The sequence below is a fragment of the Halichoeres trimaculatus genome, unplaced genomic scaffold (assembly GCF_033239565.1).
Source record: "Halichoeres trimaculatus isolate MK-OKI-2021-1 unplaced genomic scaffold, fHalTri1.1 fHalTri1_scaffold_14, whole genome shotgun sequence".
In the NCBI taxonomy this organism is placed as follows: Eukaryota; Metazoa; Chordata; class Actinopteri; order Labriformes; family Labridae; genus Halichoeres; species Halichoeres trimaculatus.
Window position 1 is genome coordinate 23,577,947 of NW_027437192.1, and position 19,046 is coordinate 23,596,992.

The 19,046-nt window shown below is 40.2% G+C and overlaps 1 protein-coding gene across 1 annotated transcript in view; it reads left to right on the top strand.

Annotated features, from left to right (window-relative positions):
* Positions 1–19,046, top strand: part of col16a1 (collagen, type XVI, alpha 1) — a 92,186-nt gene that overhangs the window by 14,462 nt on the left and 58,678 nt on the right. Inside the window, exons 3-5 of the mRNA XM_074687163.1 lie at positions 7,838–7,906; positions 7,993–8,110; positions 18,458–18,581. Coding sequence (XP_074543264.1) covers positions 7,838–7,906; positions 7,993–8,110; positions 18,458–18,581 — 311 coding nt within the window. The remainder of the gene's footprint in view (positions 1–7,837; positions 7,907–7,992; positions 8,111–18,457; positions 18,582–19,046) is intronic.

Sequence of the window (19,046 nt, forward strand, 5' to 3'; positions counted from 1 at the left end):
TTTTTTCTGGATTAAAAGGTGGCAGAGCAAACTACAGACTCAACATGAACTCAGCCTGTTATTGGATGTGTTATCTTGCTTTCCTGATATCCCTGACAGGAGTTCTGGCTTGATCCAGCCAGTGTACTCAAATGAGAAAAAAATAGATTTATTGAACTTTCTTAATGGTATAAACTTCATATTATATTTGCAGACAGGCTAACAGTCGGGCTTTACAAAAAAAAATGTCTGATTCTCACTTCTTATTTATCTCTGTTTTTATCACTGACACCGGGAAACTGGGGTGGGAGAAAAAAATTGAAATATCCTTGGATCTGGAATTTTGGTTTGATTTTCAATCAGGATTTATTTGTCCCAAATTAGTTTTTTTTCCCCTTTTTTTCAATTTGAATCCTTTATTTTAGTCTTTGTTTAAAAGTTGGGTTGGAAAAAAAAGTTGAGATGTCAGATCCCCTGAATAAATCCTACAAAACTGACTCATATGTGTGGTGTTTTTTTTGTTTTTTTGTTTTTTGGAAAAAATGTCTCTTAATAGAGTCAGTAGACATCATCATCATCATCATTGGACTTTTTCACTTTGTCTGATGTAAAAAAAAAAAGGAAAAGAAAGAAAATTTGTTAAACTTGGATATTTTAAATTGAACTTACACCACTAACATTGTAAAAGAATCAAAATTGGAGAAAGGCATATTATCCCAGCACTACCTAGAAACACATTTTATTGTCCCAAAGTTGGTCACATGCTCAGTTTTCTGCTATTTCACGAGTTAAATGCCAGGCACAGGTTATTGAGGCAGGTGAAAAAAACCCTGGACCTGGAATCTGACTCTCAAGTCAGAATAACTGCTGACTGTGGGTTGGAATGAACACTATCACAAACAGTTTATATCACATTTTGGCCTTTGGCTTGTGCTCTATCACTGTACCTTTTAGACTTCTTTTGCTTTGCAGTAGGACATGCAGGTTATTATTTAACACTGGTATTGGATCAGTATCAGATCGGTATCAGTTGATACCTAAAGCCCAGGCATCGGCATCAGTATCTGAACCAGAAGCTTGGATCAGTGCATTCGTAATTATAAGCAGTTAAATAAAATCAAGACTTTGTCAAGATCACTTATGAAGTTTTTAAAGTTGGGTGTATTTCTGCCCAATCACATCATTTGCAATGCAACGTATAGGGAGGGTACAAAACTGATCATGGCCCAGTCAGTTACCCCCAGCTGGCTGGTTGAATGTCTCACATGTTTGAAGCATTGATCCACAAACTGCATTTTGGAAGTGGAACAAAAAAGCTGATACCCCAACTTCAGGGCATGTATTTTCCTGATTCTCCGTGCAGACTAGCAGACAGGGCAGTGCGCGCCCTCTGCCGTGACACTCGGGCCATTGTTGTGCACATGAAGCAGCTGGTCAGTGCTGCGTCTGGGCTGACATTGGTCGTAAATGCCCTGGCAACAGTTCAGAGGTCATTCAGTGGCAGTCGTCCTTCAACTAAGCTGCTGGGGTAAGAAGAGGGAGGTTCGTCTCTTGCGCTTGTTCATTGCGCACAGGTGGAGACCAGCGCAGCCAACAAAAACACAAAGCCTGAGTTAAAAAATCAAAGCTTAGAAATGACACTCCACTCCACCATTTTTATTCTGACAGTCCAACTGTGTTGATAGGATTCTCTGTCTCTCATCTTTCATGGCACCTCCACAGCTGCTTGTGTGTAACACTGTGCGAGTTTGCACCTGCCTTTCATACGTTCTAAATATAGATGCAAAAACAGTGACCGCCAACAGTTTCAGGTTTGATAAATCACTCTGTGAGCGCTAAATGATTTGCGTCTCTTCCTCCCAGATATAATTGGCTGATAATATGTCTGTCAAAACATGAAGAAATTAATTCTCTTGAAATTCTATCAACCATACACCACCATACAGTTTAACCCGGCATCTTTACTTGTTCACCTCAGCTGTGCCTTAACTTCACTGGCAAGAAATAAAGTTGTGTAAAACAATTAAATGTGTAACTGCTTCAGGGTTAAAGTCAGTTCATGAATGAACCTGTCTTTTGAGGTCTTTTCTCTGTGCAGAGCTAACGTACAGGGCAAAAAAAAATAATTAAAAAATAGCCCGGCGCATCTAGTACACAACACACACAACACAGACAGCCACATTTGTGCAAGTGCTCCACCTTCAAAGATGTTCTGCCTGAGTTTATTGTTGTGAAAAGCTTGTAAATTTGTGTCACGAGTTCAGTTTATGTGTGTGTGAGCTTGTGAGATTGGACTGAATGTTGGCCAGAGGCCTACAAGAGCAAAATGAGTGAGCTCATCTCTCTGAAGTGCAATGTTTAAAGTCTTTCCACTGCTCTGTACTGCAATTTTATCTCTTAAAAACAACCAGGAATGTTCTCTCTCGTCTCTTTCATTTGGCCAAGAGGACAAGAGACTTTATCTTTTCTGTCTTATATCCTCCCTTTTATTTATCTTACTCTCAGTTTGTCATATTTCCCCTCGTTTTAGCCACAAATTGACTACAGTGACTCATGGCTCTGAGTCATCTGCTGTGTAACCTAGAGTCCCCCGCATCTCCCCCATATGTTCTGTGTTTAGCAGTTCTGGGGCCTGGACTACTCCTCTCTGAGTCTGACTTTCTGCTGATCAGCAACCCAGTCCAATTATCTTGGGATGCCACATTGTAAAGCACATTCAATAGCAACCATACCCTCTCCTCTAACAACCCACACACCACATACTCTCACTGTGAGCACACCTCTGACCTCTTCTTCTTAATGAAAGGACTTCACCAAGTTTATGCTGCTGAAAGAAAGAAAAAACTTCACAGACTGTGGGTTTCAGGATCCCAAAAGCTCACTGAGGCACTGAGACATTGTTTGCTTTGTGGGGATATTGAAGTGGTTGGGACAGATGTGATGTTTTAGTCATCAGTAACACCGGAGTGGAGGATCTTTGTCCTGTCATTGGGCTCCATACAGCTTTTCTAAAACTTTTCTTGCTTACAAGAGTAGGTCATGTTAGTTTGTCCCCATATAACACCCTTTATTGGTACACTGCCCATGTCTCTTTACCTTCAAAGAAGCGTTTCCTCCTTTAAAGACCTGAAATGTTCAGATATTTCATCTTGGCAAGTGGAGGCATGAGGGATCACTCACAGCAGTGTGCTGCGTGGCTGCCAGTGTAGTATCATTACCTGCTTTGGCAAGACTTAAACACAACCAATCAAAGAGGAAGTGAACCCAGCCAAGAGCGTCCAATCTCTTTAATGCTACACGCAGCTAATAGCAGGATCCCGGAGTTGCACGCATACTATGTGCTAATTAGCTTGTCAACAAGCAAATGCCTTTCTTTGATCACAGCTTGAGAGGGAAATAGGGTTCAAGTTGTGCAGTGTGTCCGCTGCCAAAGTGCCTGAGTACACAACTATCCACTAAAATATCCTCCATCCTCATGGTTTACTGTATCTTTTAAAGGACAAATCTGTAGTGGTATGGTAAAATGCTGCACCTGAGAACCTAGTTCAGAAGTGTAGTTGTAGATGTCTCACTAAGTATTTTTTCACATATAAACATGCAGATGATCATAGATCAAGGTGTTCAAAGAGATCACTGTAGGAAATCTCAGCCTTAGTTTTTAAGCGTTGAAGAGCTTTATACTTGTTCTCCATCAGTCGAAGCCAAGGCTTAGCTCAGCCTCTTCTGGTTTTGTCAAGCCTCGACTGGCATAACAAGCTATGATATCAATTTTTTACACATAACAAAATAAAGTTTAGAATTACTCAGAAGTGCATCTTACTGATAGCTCAATAAGAATGAGTAATTGAAACAAAAAGCAGATTTATTAAATTTTCTCAAGAGTCTTGTTTGTGACCCCTTGGAAATGATCTCAGCTCAGTGAGCCTCATTTGAGCCCTCTTTCTCTAACAACTCTCTCATTCTGAGATTTTACTAACAAGAGTACCAGTATTAGATGTCAGATTTTCAAGATTAGGATGGTCCAATCTCAAAGCCTGAGTATAAAATTCTCTTACAGAAGCTCATACCAACACTTTAACAACAGAAAGCACAAAACAAGTCTTTTGTTATAAAATTCCACCATGTTGCCAAAGTTAGACTTGGAATAATTCAATAAACAGTTCACTGAGCTTAACCAGTCAATTGGACTACTTTTACACAAAAGGTAAAATAAGTATTTTTGGACAGAAAGTTGAGTGAGTCATCTGGTTCAGCTGCCTAAGGCTTTGCTCAAGAAAGACTTTGAAGCTCTGAAGCCTTCACGGGTATCCCTCTTTTATGTCTACTGCAATATTTAGAGTAAGAGTCAGTTTTGGAGCCTGTAGTCAAGTGTTTGGCACTGCTGCCCCTGCCCCAAGAATAGAAGATCCCAGGTTCAATCCCAGTCAGAACAACAAGCACACCCACACCAGCCCAAACTTTTTTTTCCCCACAATGCACTGTTGAAGTTCTCTTGCTTAAGCTAGTGGACAAATATTCTCTGAAATAAAAGCTCCAGCAAACAAGAAAAAAGACAGACGGATGTGGTCTTGCTTGACCAAAAAGCAAAAATGAAAAGATGTATATCTTAAAAAAATAAAATATCTTTCCAAAAGATATCAAATTCAACAGATTAACCAGACATAGGCGTATTCTAGTTCTTGATTCCAGTTAGCTTGACAACCTAGTGTTGCTATATGCCATAATACCATTGGACCATGCCTTAAATCAAGATTTGATGAAGCTCAAAGTGTCTGACATCTTTATTTTGTCTTGAAAACACCTATTTTAGTTAGGGGCTATTCATATTGGCTATTAGCCTGTGATTATTTGTCAAAAAAGTCTCCCTTCTAGTAGTGCTGCACGATTTGGGGAAAAGGTGCGATTGGCGATTAGATGGACAATATTTTTATAACCATGATTCACTAATGTTACACATTACAGACACGTCTTAGAGCACCGGGCTGTCAGACACTCTAAATATAAATGGCTATTCAAGTTCAAAGTGACAAGGTTTACTTGTTGTCACATTAGCCTACAGATACATCAGAGAACCGGGCTGCTAATGTTGCTACATTACTGTAGCAGGTGCGGCATATCCAGTAAAAAGTTGTCTTGAACAAAAAAACTTTTTTTCAATCTGGTTCAATCAGTGTGAGGACACTCCGGGCTAGAAGGTGGCGAGGGAGTGCAATTAAAACAGATCCTCCACATAGCATCTTTCAAATTTTTTTAATGACCATTTCATAGTGTGAATTTTTCATAGTGTAAATTTTAAGCTATATGCTCAATGGTTTGCTATTGCTACTTTGCTTTAGCATGTTGAGGTAAAACATTTTTTTTCACCTCAGAACAGAAATCCTGTCGTCAACAAGGTGCTATTTTAGAAAAAGAAAAAAAGGTGCTAGCTTGTGTGGAAAGGGCAAGCTGCTTTTTGTCTAGAGATAACTTTCTCACCTCCCATTCCTTCCTCTTCACTTTCCCGCCTCATGTTCTCCCCTTTGTACCTCACGCTTCCTCGCTCCACCTTTTCATCTCATCTGTTTTCCAACCTCTCATTGTGCTACCCTGCCTGCCTGCAGCCAGGATTACTCCTGACAAAGCCTTCATCTTGATTCTGTCTGATGGAAATGGGGCACTGATGAACAACAGCAAAAGAGAAAGCATAAAGAAAGGAGAGGAAGAAAAAGTAAGCTCTGATAAAAGGTAGATCTTAGCAAATCATGATTTGAAAAAAAAAAAAAAAAAAAAAAGATAAGCTCCTGCTGTACAGTATTTGTGTGAATATGCAAGTGTCTTTTTTCAGAAAGGAGCACTCTCTTTGTGGAGAGTGCACTTTGTGCTGAGTTAGCAGATAAGCTTTCAGGATGGACCATTGGAGTTATAAATATATTTTGTATGACTATGTATGAGACAGAGAGAGGAGAGGAAGAGAAAGAAGAAATGTTGGATGGAAGTGTGCAATAATGCTCGGTAGACTTGTTCTTGATTTTCCCTGTATTCTCGCTGCAACTGTACAGATGTCACATTTAATTCACATTTTGCTTGACTTCTCATCACAAATTTTCCCAGCTTCCCACAGAAAAGCTGCTTGACATCTCTCCTCCACACCTTGATCTGTACATTGCAGACTGTAGTGAGGGAATGATTTAATATTCAGGCACACAGGCTGACATGTGCTGCTCTGAAATGGTCTTTGTGCTTTCAAACCAGGATGAGCCGAAGCTACAGGGTGTCAAGTGATGAACTTGATAATAGGTGCTGAAGCGCTTAATGTGATTTCATTCTTTCTTGAGCCAACTTGCGTGAAATTAAATTCCTTACTCTTGATTAAAGTCAGTTGGATTTTATTGTTTTTGTAATTATATTAGGCCGTTTCCACTCATTTTGATGTGATTTTCAGCCTTGATAGAGTGAAATGTGTGTAACTGCTGGATCTCTCAATGCAGTCCTTTAAGTGTTTGATGGAAAAAGAAGCTCTCATCAACTCTATTTCATTAAATCAAGAAAAAGTAGTTGACACTTGCAATTAAGTTGGTTTGAATTGCAAACTTAGTGGAGGAGAATAAAATATCAATCTCTGAAAGGAAAATAAGCTTCTTTATTTTGAACATGTGTTACACATTCAAGCCAAGGAAACACACACTTCCAAACAGGCTCCATATGGTCATGCCTTAAAGGAGGAGTGTCAGAGCGAGGGGGCTGCACGCAAATGTGCTTTGAGGCTTAGTGTCTCGCTCAAGGTCACGTCATCAATGTCTGGGAAGTAAAACTACACCTCACAAGCAGCTGTTCCCAGCTCCCATAGTTTAATCGATTTCATGACAGATGAAAGATTTCTACCACAAGCTAAAGGCTACATGCTAATGTTTTTCCTTCCCTGCTAGCATATTGCACTTTGAATCAACTTTTAATTTGAACTTCTGTCTCTAATTTGGAAAAGTTGTACACAACAGCACCTCTTGCACTGTTCAGATACACTAATGTTTTATTTTTTAAAGGGTTCATAGACGTGGGTGTTATTAGACAATGTGCTTGAAGAAGCATTAAGGAAGGTTAAAGTATTATGTGACCCAAAGCTTCAAGCACAGAATGATATAGAGAGCTACTGACAGGATTGCAGCTCAAAAAAATCATTATGTTTATTTTCGGTCAACGCGGGGCGCCACCTGCTTTCAAATTCTCTGCAGTCGTCTCAGAAAAGAAAAACTTTTTGAGAAATGTACCCGGTAGAACGTCCAGCTCTGGGCCTGTTGGTCCTTGGCCCCAAAGAGATCAATTAACTTTGGATCACAGTGATTCACAGGGTCCATGTCTACCTAGCCTGGTTTTTCAGTACATCTCACATCTCCCCCCTGTAGTCAGGCATGCTGCTCTGACAGGCAACACTTTTCTCTGTAACCTCCCTTGACAGGGTGAGAACATATCCATCAAACAGAGGCTACCGTGACTGACAAGCTTGGTGCTCGACAACCTGTCAGACTGGGGCTGTGTTCTTCTCTGCACAGCTTTAGCCTCATTTTTATCTCGCTCCCCGTGTTTTTTACACTCCCTTTTGATTGTCTTTCACCCCAGACAACTCCCCTTCTTTTGCTTTTGGATCAATATCTCTGTTGCTCTCAAACGTGTGTGTGTATAGTCCTCTCTATCAGACAGACTTTGTCGGTGCCACCTGAGGGAAATGTCGGATATACACTTTATTGTATGAATATCCTTTCTTGGGACTGATGTGATATTTGTGCAGTTTAATGAAGCTTGAACTCATTTTATTTTCCATCCACACAACTTTTGTTGCCTTTTCTCTCCCCTAACCTTCTGTGTCATATATTTGTCTCCACAGATGTACAATGCCCGGGCTTACAAGTGGAAGAGTGGAGGTTTCCTCAGACAGCTAGGCAGAATATAACAGGTGAACATAATGTGACAACAGACACATTTCTTTTTCTATTCTTTCCTGGAGTTTTGTGGGCGCTGATGATTGTCATTTCTTGTCAGGTTTTAATCTGGTGAGGCGATTCTCACTGCTCAAGAGTGCAGATGTCAAGAAGATCCGCAACCCTCGAGGACCAGTCATTCTCCGCCTGGGCAAAACTGCACTCCTACGCCCAACGGAGTAAGTCTACAGCTTATGTATCTCACTCTTTTTCCAGTAGCCTACACACAAAACACAATGTGTAGGAGGTACCTCTCTGTAGGCCTGTGTTGCTAGTATAGACTGTATAAAAGTAGTACAGCTATAGGGCAGCTGTCGGTCACGTGACCCTGAGCTGTGCCTCTGGTTGGGCTCGCAATCTTAATATCCTCTGGAATGCTGAGTTAGAAAAAAATTCACCCCTCGTATCGTGTGTGCTGATAGTAAAATTAGCGACTCAGACAGGAGACGTTTTTTTGAATGGCTTGAAACTGCTTTTTTTTGGCTTGGTGTGTATGTGACTTCTGGTACTCCTGGAGCCAGCCTCAAGCGGACACTCGTGAAACTATGGGTTTTGAGAGATTTTAGGACTTCCGCATTGTCTCATATTCTTAGACCAGATGTTGCTGCTTGGTTGATGCCATGTCAGCTAGGGATGGGAATTGATAAGATTTTGTCAATACCGATGCCCTTACCGATTCTGCTTATTGATCTGATTCTTTAGCGATGCCCTTATCAGTTCCTGTTGTGAATTTTCTTGGTACAAAAAGTAGCTTTACAGGTTTTCTGTGTCAACAACATTTAATTGAGTTTATCCTGTGAGTGAAAAAATCAAAATTGGTCCCTGAGTCTGTATATTTCTGGGCTTAATTATACAGAAACAGGTAAAAAATTGAACACAATGTGACGTTGATGTATTGTGTTGTAATGTATTAATAATTCAAGTAGGCCATCTAGTGTCTCAAAGTGGTTATAGCAATGGTTTAAGTTGTTTGGAAGCTTTCCGTAATAATGAAGTCAGCCATGAGCCTTTCAATTGCCTGTTAGTTTTTGACATTTGAAATTCAAAGTATTTTTTAGAGTTGATGTGATAAGTTGCTGTGATGAGAGTTGATATTCTATTCTAAAGCTGAAGTTTTACTGATGTATGCTAACTGCTTGCATATCAATACAGTTTTCCATATACGTTAGCATCAAGCTTGCGCTATTTTGTTATTTTGGTAAATAAGGTGATTTATACCATTTGGAATTTACTGAATATGAATCTCCTGAGAGAGAGTAATGTACATTTCTTTATGAAGTCAGTTCTTCAGTAAAACTTCAAGCTGAAAATCCTGACTGACAGAGTTTTCTTGGGAAATGTTATCTTCCTGCTAAGCTAAGATAGCTGCAGCAGCTCTGGCACAATATAAAAATAGAATTGATAAGGGAATTGTTAAGCACAAAGGCTAACGATATTGATGTATTGAAACATTTCTTATTGATTATCAACAAGGACCGGTTTTTGATTCCCATCCCTAATGTCAGCTCAAAGAGAAAAAACAGAGTCTGAACACCCCACTGTAAACCAGCCTCTGAACTCTCACTCTGCATGTCAGCGTAGTCGGATGGCTGCGAACACATGGCAAACATGGGGCAGAGTCTGATTGCATTTCCAGGACTACCACTTCATTTCCCTCCCCACTGAGACTGGCTTGTAAAAGCATGTAACTGCCTTTGGTTTTCCTGTTTTAACCACATAATACTTATGCAAGTAGTGTTCATATGAAATGCTGGAGCACTAACCTTTACAGTGATGCTTTAATGAGCTGCCATGATGCAGTAACTAGTAAAGAAGATAACTCATTTCTAATAGTATGTGTTTACAGCTTTATCTAAAAGCCGGGGCTTGATATGAACGTGTCTTTTAGAAAAGAGACCAGAAGCCCTAATATCAAACAGCGTGGTTTTGGAACTTGACATGGTCTAATTATGCTTTAATGTTGTTATTGAGGCTTGAGTTTGTGTTTAAAGTGCATAACAAGTACTTTTCAGAGGTTATGTGCTCTTCAGCAGTGGTGAGTTTCTGCTGTTTTTCACAAGTCTGAGCGCATCTCTCTGCCCACATCAAAGCAGTCTTCCCGAACTTGTCAATTGGGTCAGCTCAGAGTATTTTATCAGCAAGTCCAGCGCTGTGAGCCTCACTCGCCTGAAGGCCTGATAAATCTGTCCACAAAACACTCTTTAATGGCGGAGACATTTTGTTCTAAAAGCGTCAGATATATTGTTTGTCACTGGCTTAGAGAGAGGTTGTCCTTTAGAGAAAAAAGCGAGGAACACCAAAAAGCTGTCACTTCTCAGGAAATCAGCATCTTTGGAGCTAAGGAGGAAAATCCAAGATGTTTTTGTTTTGCCTCAAGCCATACAGAGAGAGGACAGGGAACACGGCTCTTTGTCTTGTGTCTGCTGCTGCTGGTTTGGGATTTCGTTACAGTGCGGCATTTATTGAAATGTAGATACCATTGAGAGCGTTGCTGTCAGTTTTATCTGTGACAACGTTACCTTGGTGACTTCTCTCGAACTGAGACAGACAATAATCAATGTTAGCACGTCAGCCTCACCTGTTGGCTGTCTTTTTATTCTACACTTCTCTGACTTAGACATGAGACAGAAATGCTTCCTTTAATTCATCTATTTCTCTTTACTCCTTTGCGTTTCTTTCTTCCCTTTGGAGTACACAGAAGCAGGAAGGACTGCCCGTCAGCATCAGTTAGTGGGGGTGGAATCTGTCGTCACCTATTTGCTATGATTCTTTGCACTTATGAGAGTTGTGCTAATGGTAGGGATTTAGGCACTAAAAAGGTGGAGTGGAGGCGTAGAAACAGAGAGACGATTAATGGATGTTGTGTCATGAGGAAAAAAGAAGGGTTACAGGTTGAAACCCAGGCAATAAGAGAATTCATCAGAACAAACCCTCAGGCTTGTTCTTTGGCTTTTCTTTTGGTCACAATGTGAGTGCGCTTTCATCTGTGTGCTAATTTGAGTGTTGGTGCTAGTCTGCTTTGATCCATCTGTTATGAACTATAGGGCTGCAGCATTTTGCTCTAGATTTCCTGTTTCAAAGCGTTTTGCATCTCTGGATCTGTATAAGAAATGGCTCCAATCCAGCACAAGCGCCCTGCCACTCAAGGACGGTTTTAATTCAGTGTCTAAAAGGTTGACTGAGGTGAGAGATGCGTGTACATTAATTGGAAATCAGCGGTTTGCTTTGTATCACAGGCTAATCCATTCAGCTAATCCGAGCTAACAGAGCTGAGTGACAGGCAGATGAAGCTACTTGTCTCTCGTTCCTTTCAGTTGTATGCTGATAGTCTCCAGCACAGCGGGGGTCGTGCATTTTAATTTCAGCAGAATGTGATTTGACTGCTTCAGGCCTGCTTCTTTTCTGCAGCTGTCGTATGAATGACAGGCAGGACGCCATCCTGTGATATAGTGGGATAAGGTGAAGTGTCTATTACAGGACTAAGACCTATATCACATACCAAAAGGGGGTAGAATTGAAGCATCAATTTCTGTTTAGGGTCAACAAAGTACTGGGAGAGCAAAAGTGAGAATATTTTAGTAACTTTGGCCAAAGATCATAAAAGATCAAAAATGTAGGAGGCTTGGAAAAGAAAAGATCAACCATTGAAATGTGGTTTTAGTTCAAGAGTGCACAGAGAGAAGGCAGACTGAGAACATGAGTCAATAAAAATTGGTTTGATGTTTTTTAAACCAAGATATTCCAGTATGCCTACGCGGGAGGAGATGATTGCTAGTCGGACTAATGCCTGGTACACCCTGTGCAGACTGAATGCTGAGGCTATACAAACTGGCCAATTGTGTCCCATTATGACTATCATGGTAATGTTGGAGTTTTTGCCCATTTTCATACCATTTCTAACTGTAACCACTGAGCAGATCTGAATATATAGATAAGCAGACTGACCACATTTTGAGGACTGAAGTGCAAGTGCTTTGTATTTTGTCACTGCTATTGTTCTAGTTTGAGGGATCACAGTGACACATGTTTAGTTGGAAGTTGGTTATGGGGCTGCACAATATGGCCAAAATCCAATATCTCGATATCTGTAGGCTATATCTCAACGCATGATATATATATTTGATATTCTGATATCTCCACTAAATCACTATATTAATGGTAAATCCAACCCTTTAATGCATAAAATGACATCAGAACAATGATTCAAGCTGACCTTTTAGTCAGATTTTTAAAATTTGAATGTAAAAAGGGGAAATCTCAATCAGGTAAAGTTGAGCAATTTATTTTATTTCAAAACAAACTTTATGTAGTTACATATTTTTAGTTCCAGTAAAATAATAAATTCAGATTTATTCAACTGGCTGATATTGTATTATATTATATAATATTATATTATATTATACTATATTATATTATATGATATATTTTTATTTTATTTTATTTTATTTTATTTTATTTTATTTTATTTTATTTTACTCTATTTCGGTTTGAAAATATCATGAACTAAAGCTGAAGATAATTTTGCTTTTATTTCCATAAAGCTGTTACCTGGATAATGTTAGTCATGCTGAAAGGACTCTAGTGACTTATGTTTTTGAGCATGGGGTCTGGTTGGGTCTGTATTGGATTTGGGTTTTCTTCTGATAACATCCCAGCTTGCAGTATTTTGATATTTAACTGTAAAATAGCATCAAACTTCTCTGCTGTCATGTTTCGAACAGTGCACAGCTGAGTGTGACTGAATGGCACTCAGAGAGGGGGGAGGGGCAGAGTGCGCAGAAAAACGAAAGTGAAAGTTAAAAACATTTGTCTTTTGTTTCTCGTTGTGGAGAGTTTGGAGAGAATCAGGGATAATACAGGCAGCAAAGCAAGCCCAAATATGCAAATACACTCTAGAAAACAAGCCCCTGGAACCCACAACCCGGGAATGACAAGACGTACAAGTGACCTTTGTCTCTTGTCTCCTAATATATCCCCCAGCCCTATTGGTGGTGGTGCTTTGTACAAGTATTCATGGTCCTCAGATGCTAGTGCTGCAAGAAGAAATACTTATTTAAGTCTCGACTGATTTGTCTAACAGCCGCCAGTGATCCGACGTTTTGATGTACCCATAGGATAAATCCCACAGACTTGCTTTAGCATCCAAACTATTTCATAGATTTGTAGCAAAAGAATTTATATCAGGGTGCCCACAGGTACTTCTGTCTGTGAAAGGAAACACAATTAACCAAGCAGTCGACTTAGAGAAGTTGGGGTGGAAAGAGCAGACCTGAAGGGTGATTTGACTTACAGGTAAATTTAGAGACAGAGGTAACATGAACTGATGAGCATATCCTTTTGAATTTGATCCTTCTTAAGTTTATAAAAGTGAGCGTTTCATTTGTAGTCTATCTTTGAATTTAACTTCCACATTGACTTCTGTGAACATCAGAAGAGATCTGTACCTTTAGAAGCTTTTTGATGAATATTGTTACAATAATGAGCCACACTTAACATGATACGCAAACACTTTTTCCACCAAACGTAATCATTTTAGCACTGTCATAAGGCATGTCAACATGCTAATATTTCTCTCAAAGCTCATAATGCCATTGTACTAAGCAGTAAAGCCTCACAGTGCTGTAAGGATGGCTGCAGATTGGCATAGTTCACAGATCAGCCAAATATCCAGAAAGCTTTGGGCAGTCCTGACACAGTGAGGCATCTTCAGCACTATACAAGTTTCCTTAACCAAAATACATTTGAATGCTTACAAGACATGCTTAGAAATAATTGTATACCTATACTGATTTTGTTGTTGAAAGTTGTCGAGAAGGAAATGAGGGGAAATATAATCAAATGGACGCAATGATTCCTTTGCTCTCAAGGCCAAATATATTGGAAGGTGGTTGAAGGCCCATGGTCAAGAGCACTGTGATCCTTGCTTAATAACATTTGTCCATTTCTTATTAAGAAAAAGGTTATTGTGCAAATTTCTTGTTTGAAATTTTCCTATCTAAAAGATTTGGCTGGTCAGTCCCATTCTTGTAATTTTAAACTTTAAGGATGTCCTTTAGTGTGTTTTTAAAGCTTGTCACAAATGTCTAATTTACCTGAGGAGGTATCCATCAGATTTTTGTGGTCAGAGGTTCATCAAACTCTTCGTTGAAAAGGTTGCTGGCTAATGTAGGAGTGCATGTTAGAGGGTTCCTCATCCGTCCATCCATTTTCCTCCGCTTATCCTGTTCAGGGTTGTGGGTGGCTGGAGCCTATCCCAGCTGTCTTACGGGGAGAGGTGGGGTACACCCTGGACTGGTCTTCAGTCAACCACAGAGCTGACACACAGAAACAGACTAACTTTCACTCACACTCATACCTAGGAGCAGTTTGGAATCACCAATTAACTTGATGAGCATGTTTTTGGACTGTAGGAGAAAGCCGGAGTACTCAGAGGGAACCCACGCATAAAAAAGGAAGAACAGGCAACAGCACAAACTGCTGCACCACCGTGTAGCCCAGGTCCTCTGTTCTCTGTTATCAATTTTGTCTCCAGGAAGACCCCACAGAAGGAGTCAGCGGTGCCCTACTCCTCTCTCTAAACAATGGAACAAACAAAAAAATAGCAAGCCAAAGAAATCAGAGACTCTCACGCAAGCAGGAAATACTTCACATTTTCTTTCATAGTGTATTATGAGAGAAAACAAGTGCAAATTGATTTTTCTAAGACACATCACACATCAGCCGCCTTCACAACCCCCCTAAGAATCACAAATATACTATTAGTGTTTATGCACATGTTTATTGGTTAGAGTGAGACCTCCTGTTCTCCAGCCTCTTTGTATCCCTTCAGTTGGACAGGCTGGTACCACATGATGTCCGACTTGGCTCCAGGGTGAAGAACAGCATGAAGCGTAAGGTTTTATCTAAAAGACACTATGTGGAAAATAAGGATGGACATAAACTGCAAATGGGCTGGTTTGTTGAGGCAAACAACTGTGATGCTGTAAATTTAAAGTACAGAAGTTGTCAGAATGTGCACTACTTCCTGTTCATGGTATGCTCATATACGTTCACAAAGTGGAAAATAGCCATGAAGGAAAAAGCAAAGTAAAATAACATTTGTCCACTGAAGTTTGTGAAACTGTATTTTTTACTTCTATGAGTCAGCTTCAAGCTGTTTAAGATTCCTTACAGCCAGGTATGTATAATTCATCCAGGGAAAGAAACCCTCTCCACTGAAGGCAATTGATTCGAGCACAGTCTGAACCCTGAGTTCCTATACACCTCTCCAGGTGATATTCCCATCTTGAACTAGAGATCTGCTTTTTCTACATTGGATTTCCCCTTCTTCCCCTGTGCCTCTTTGGCTCCCACAGACTTTGTGCCTCTTTTCTTTTTTATATAAGAGAAGAAGAAGTAACTTTTCTCTCTGAGTTGGAAAAGTCTGGATCTGGATGTGTCTGCTCTTGGTGATTTATCTCCCTGTTGCATGTTTGTGTGTTTGTAGGTGTGTGTCTGTGGAGGGGATTTTTTTTCAGACTCTGAATTGAATAGGTCAAGGTGAGGTACTTTCAGCTTAAAAGTCAATAGTTTGTGAGCAGTTTTGTACCCTGCAGCTCATGACACTAATCGGCAGCAAAACAACTCTATTCTCAACACCCGTTTCCATCTTCCTGTCTTTATTTCTTTCCCTTTCTATTTTACCCTCTATCTCTCTTGTACACAACTCACTTTGTAGCACCCTGGGTATCAATATACTTTCTGTTTTAGATAAAATACTTAGCCATTTCCATATCAAACACATAAATCCTCTGTCCATCACCTTTGTTTTCTCTTATTTTCTCTACCTCCTTTTGTCTTACTGTGTCTCTCCAAGTCTCCTATGTTTTTCTTCCTCACTTCTTCTACTCATCCTCTCTTTGTTTTGACGTCCTGTAGTTGGCCGTTTTCCCTTGGATCTTTCCTCAGTCATAAATCACTGTCACCCCACTTCTAGGAGTGGGAAACCAGCTGCCAGCATCAACAATTCTATGGGTCTGTTTGTGTGTGTGTGTGTGTTTGTGTGTTTGTTGGAGAGAGGGAGGGAAATGGAGCAAGAGAGAATATTTCAAAGTGTTCACCATCTCAGTGAGCCTGCATTTCACTGGGCTTGTTTGTGAACCCTTCATCTCTCAATACATCCGCACCCGCCATGCAGTGAGAAATACTACTGTGTGGGTGTGTGGATGTGGAGAGTGCATGCACTTTATGTGTGTAGATGCCCTTGACCAAAACTGAGGGATGAGGCTTGCCGGACTGTATCAGCTATGAAAATTAATGCCAGGGGGTTACACACAGCGAGCTTTGCATTGTGCTTCTGACTGCAGGCACACAATGTGAAGAGACAAGCCAAAGGGAATAAATATAGAAAAATATGCACTGAATACAAAGTAGCTCATACAGAAAACACTTGTGGGATTGCATTGTCAGTGAAGGCACATGAATGTCAGGACTGAAAAAGTTTGAAAGCAAAGTCTTTCTTAGTTTACTGTCACAAGTTTAACTCAACATAAGCTAGTTAGCTGTTCTGCTAAAACCTGTTGTTAGCATGAGATTTAGCTGTCCTAGACTGGAATCTGTTCCCCCAGCAAGACTTGAACTGCAGCTTTAAAATATAAAACCTGCAAGGAATTTAACATTCATTTACACACAGATGAACAGCTGTGCTCCCACATATTTCCTTTTTGCTTACGAAAGCTCAATGAGTTGTGACAACTTATTTGCTCTTGTTTAACTGAAGAGATGTCTTAAGTTTTGACAGTGCCACGAGCAGAGATTGATACTACTATAGCTTGACAGATAGATTTGTAAAAAAGTAAAAAACAAAAAAAAAAGGTAGCTTCAACCAAAAAAGTAGGGTCTGCAAGAATTTCTGTGACTTGTTAGTGTAAAAAACATTCTAACTGAGCTTCTCCTCCTTGGATGAGTGCTAGCCACAGCGCACATCCACAGGCTTCCCGCCAAAGCTATATGAACACACTCACCAGCCCAGCAACCACCTGTAGCATTGCGTTTCCATGTGAGAGAGACTTGAGAGCCGTGCACCTGACTTGGCATTTTAGTACAAGCTTATCACAGGTATTTGAGACATACCTGGTTAGCAGAAAGCCAACTCGCATCATTCCTTGTCCCAAACTGCTCTCCAAGTGCCCAAAAGTCCACTATTCATTGTCCACTATCATAGCCGCTCAGGCTAGCTTTTTCCACTCACTATTTTCATCACACAAAGTCACTTGCACACTGGGCGCTCTGTGATTGGCTGAGGTAACCATGCTTACTCTCTGCCCAGAAATGTCCCCGAACAACTAAAACATCAACATACAGGCTGAGGAGGGGGTTGAGGTAGACACAGACACTAACACACTTGTATAGAGGCCCATATGAGACCATCGAGCAGGATTATTCCTGTAAGAGTTAACATTTTATTTTTAAGGTAAATCCTGCAGCCCTTACCTTTAAGAGAAGTTTCTGCTAATTTGCTAGCAGAGGGCTACAATTGCTTAACTTTGTTTAAGTGGCTATTTGGTGTTTGTTGGCACCAAGGCTAACGAAAAGAAGGTACAAAGAGGTCAGCTAGCTTTTTGGGGGTTCTTTTGCACTTTTAGACTAAACCAGGGTCTTTTTAATTACAATTTTTATGTATGCAGACTTACCTGATTTCAATGCCAGGAAAACACATAATTCAAAGCCTAAAGGCTTCAAAAGCCGCTGTATGATTCAGTTTCAGTATACAGTGTATTGACCCAAGTGTATACATGTATTATCTGTTTGTACTATTGGTATTTAACATAGACTGTATTATAAATAGATGTAGCCTGCCCGACGGTATTTAAGTATAGTTGATATCAAATACTTTATACAACACGGCTACAACTGGTTCTGCTGGGGTTCCCCCTTATTTGAAAAACTGGGTTAGCCTCGGTTAAAGTTAGTTTACAAATCGTCTCGAGCACAATGTTTTTGATTGCTTTCCAAACATGTTCATTCAATCAATCGCGCAACAGCTCTTCCCCATTTTTTAATTTTGTTTTACAGTTGAGACAGTATTTAAGCCAATGCTGCCACTCATCTCCCTCTTTCTGCCACTCTGTGGGCGTAACCGAAATGACTTCTGCTTGCTGTGATATCATTTGCATACATTCTATTGTAAAATTTATTACATATATTTATATTCAAATGATCTTAGTTAAATTTATCCGCTGCAGTGCTCAGTAAGGTATCATATTTAAAGGTAGCATGGAAACAAAACAACAAATGAAGGCCACCAGTCTACCAGACGAAAGACATGAGGAGTTTTTAGGTTTGTGAAAATCTGAGTATTAAAACTAAATGTTTTGCCTTTTGTCACAGAGGATATAATTGGTAGCTTATGACTTTGCACTGACAAGAAAGGTAACCTGTTCTCTGTCTTGTTAAGTTTGCTGTTATTTTCGTGTACTAAGTTTCAGAGCTATTGCACATGAAGTCAAAAACTCATCCCTGTCCCATCTGAACACTTTGTGTTTCAGTCAGGTGTTTCCTTACGGCTTACCTGAGGAGTTCACTCTGATCTTTACCCTGGCTTTGAAGAAAGCTGCCCTGAGAGACACCATCTACCTATTCCAGATCTCTGATGAGCAGGGCTACCCACAGGTACTGCTCACAAGTTGTTTCCTCATTCATTCTCCTTTCACCACTTCTTCCTTCCTCCTCTAACTCTCTTTCTCAATCTTTCACCTTATATCCATCACATCTTTTGTCTCCTCACTCCTGCTGTCGCTCAGTTCTCTTCTGCACAGTCTTACACTTTCCCTTTCAATTTATTTCTTTTGGTGACACCTTTTCAGCTCTCTCCTCCTTTCATTCCAAGCCTCTTTTGTCCTTCTCTCACTCACTGCCTCTTTACCGGCTCCCCTCGATCATCTTCCCCTCACCTCTTTCATGCACCTTCATTGTTATTCATGTGTGTTCTGTGATGAAGCACTGGAGTCCCTCAGAGTGCCCATAATCACTGCGAGTCTGAGGCCAGATTTAAATACTCAATGTGTATGATAGATGGGGCCAAGTCGCCTCATTAGGAGTGATTGATTGGCTGTACGGCCCGGGCGTGTAATTAAT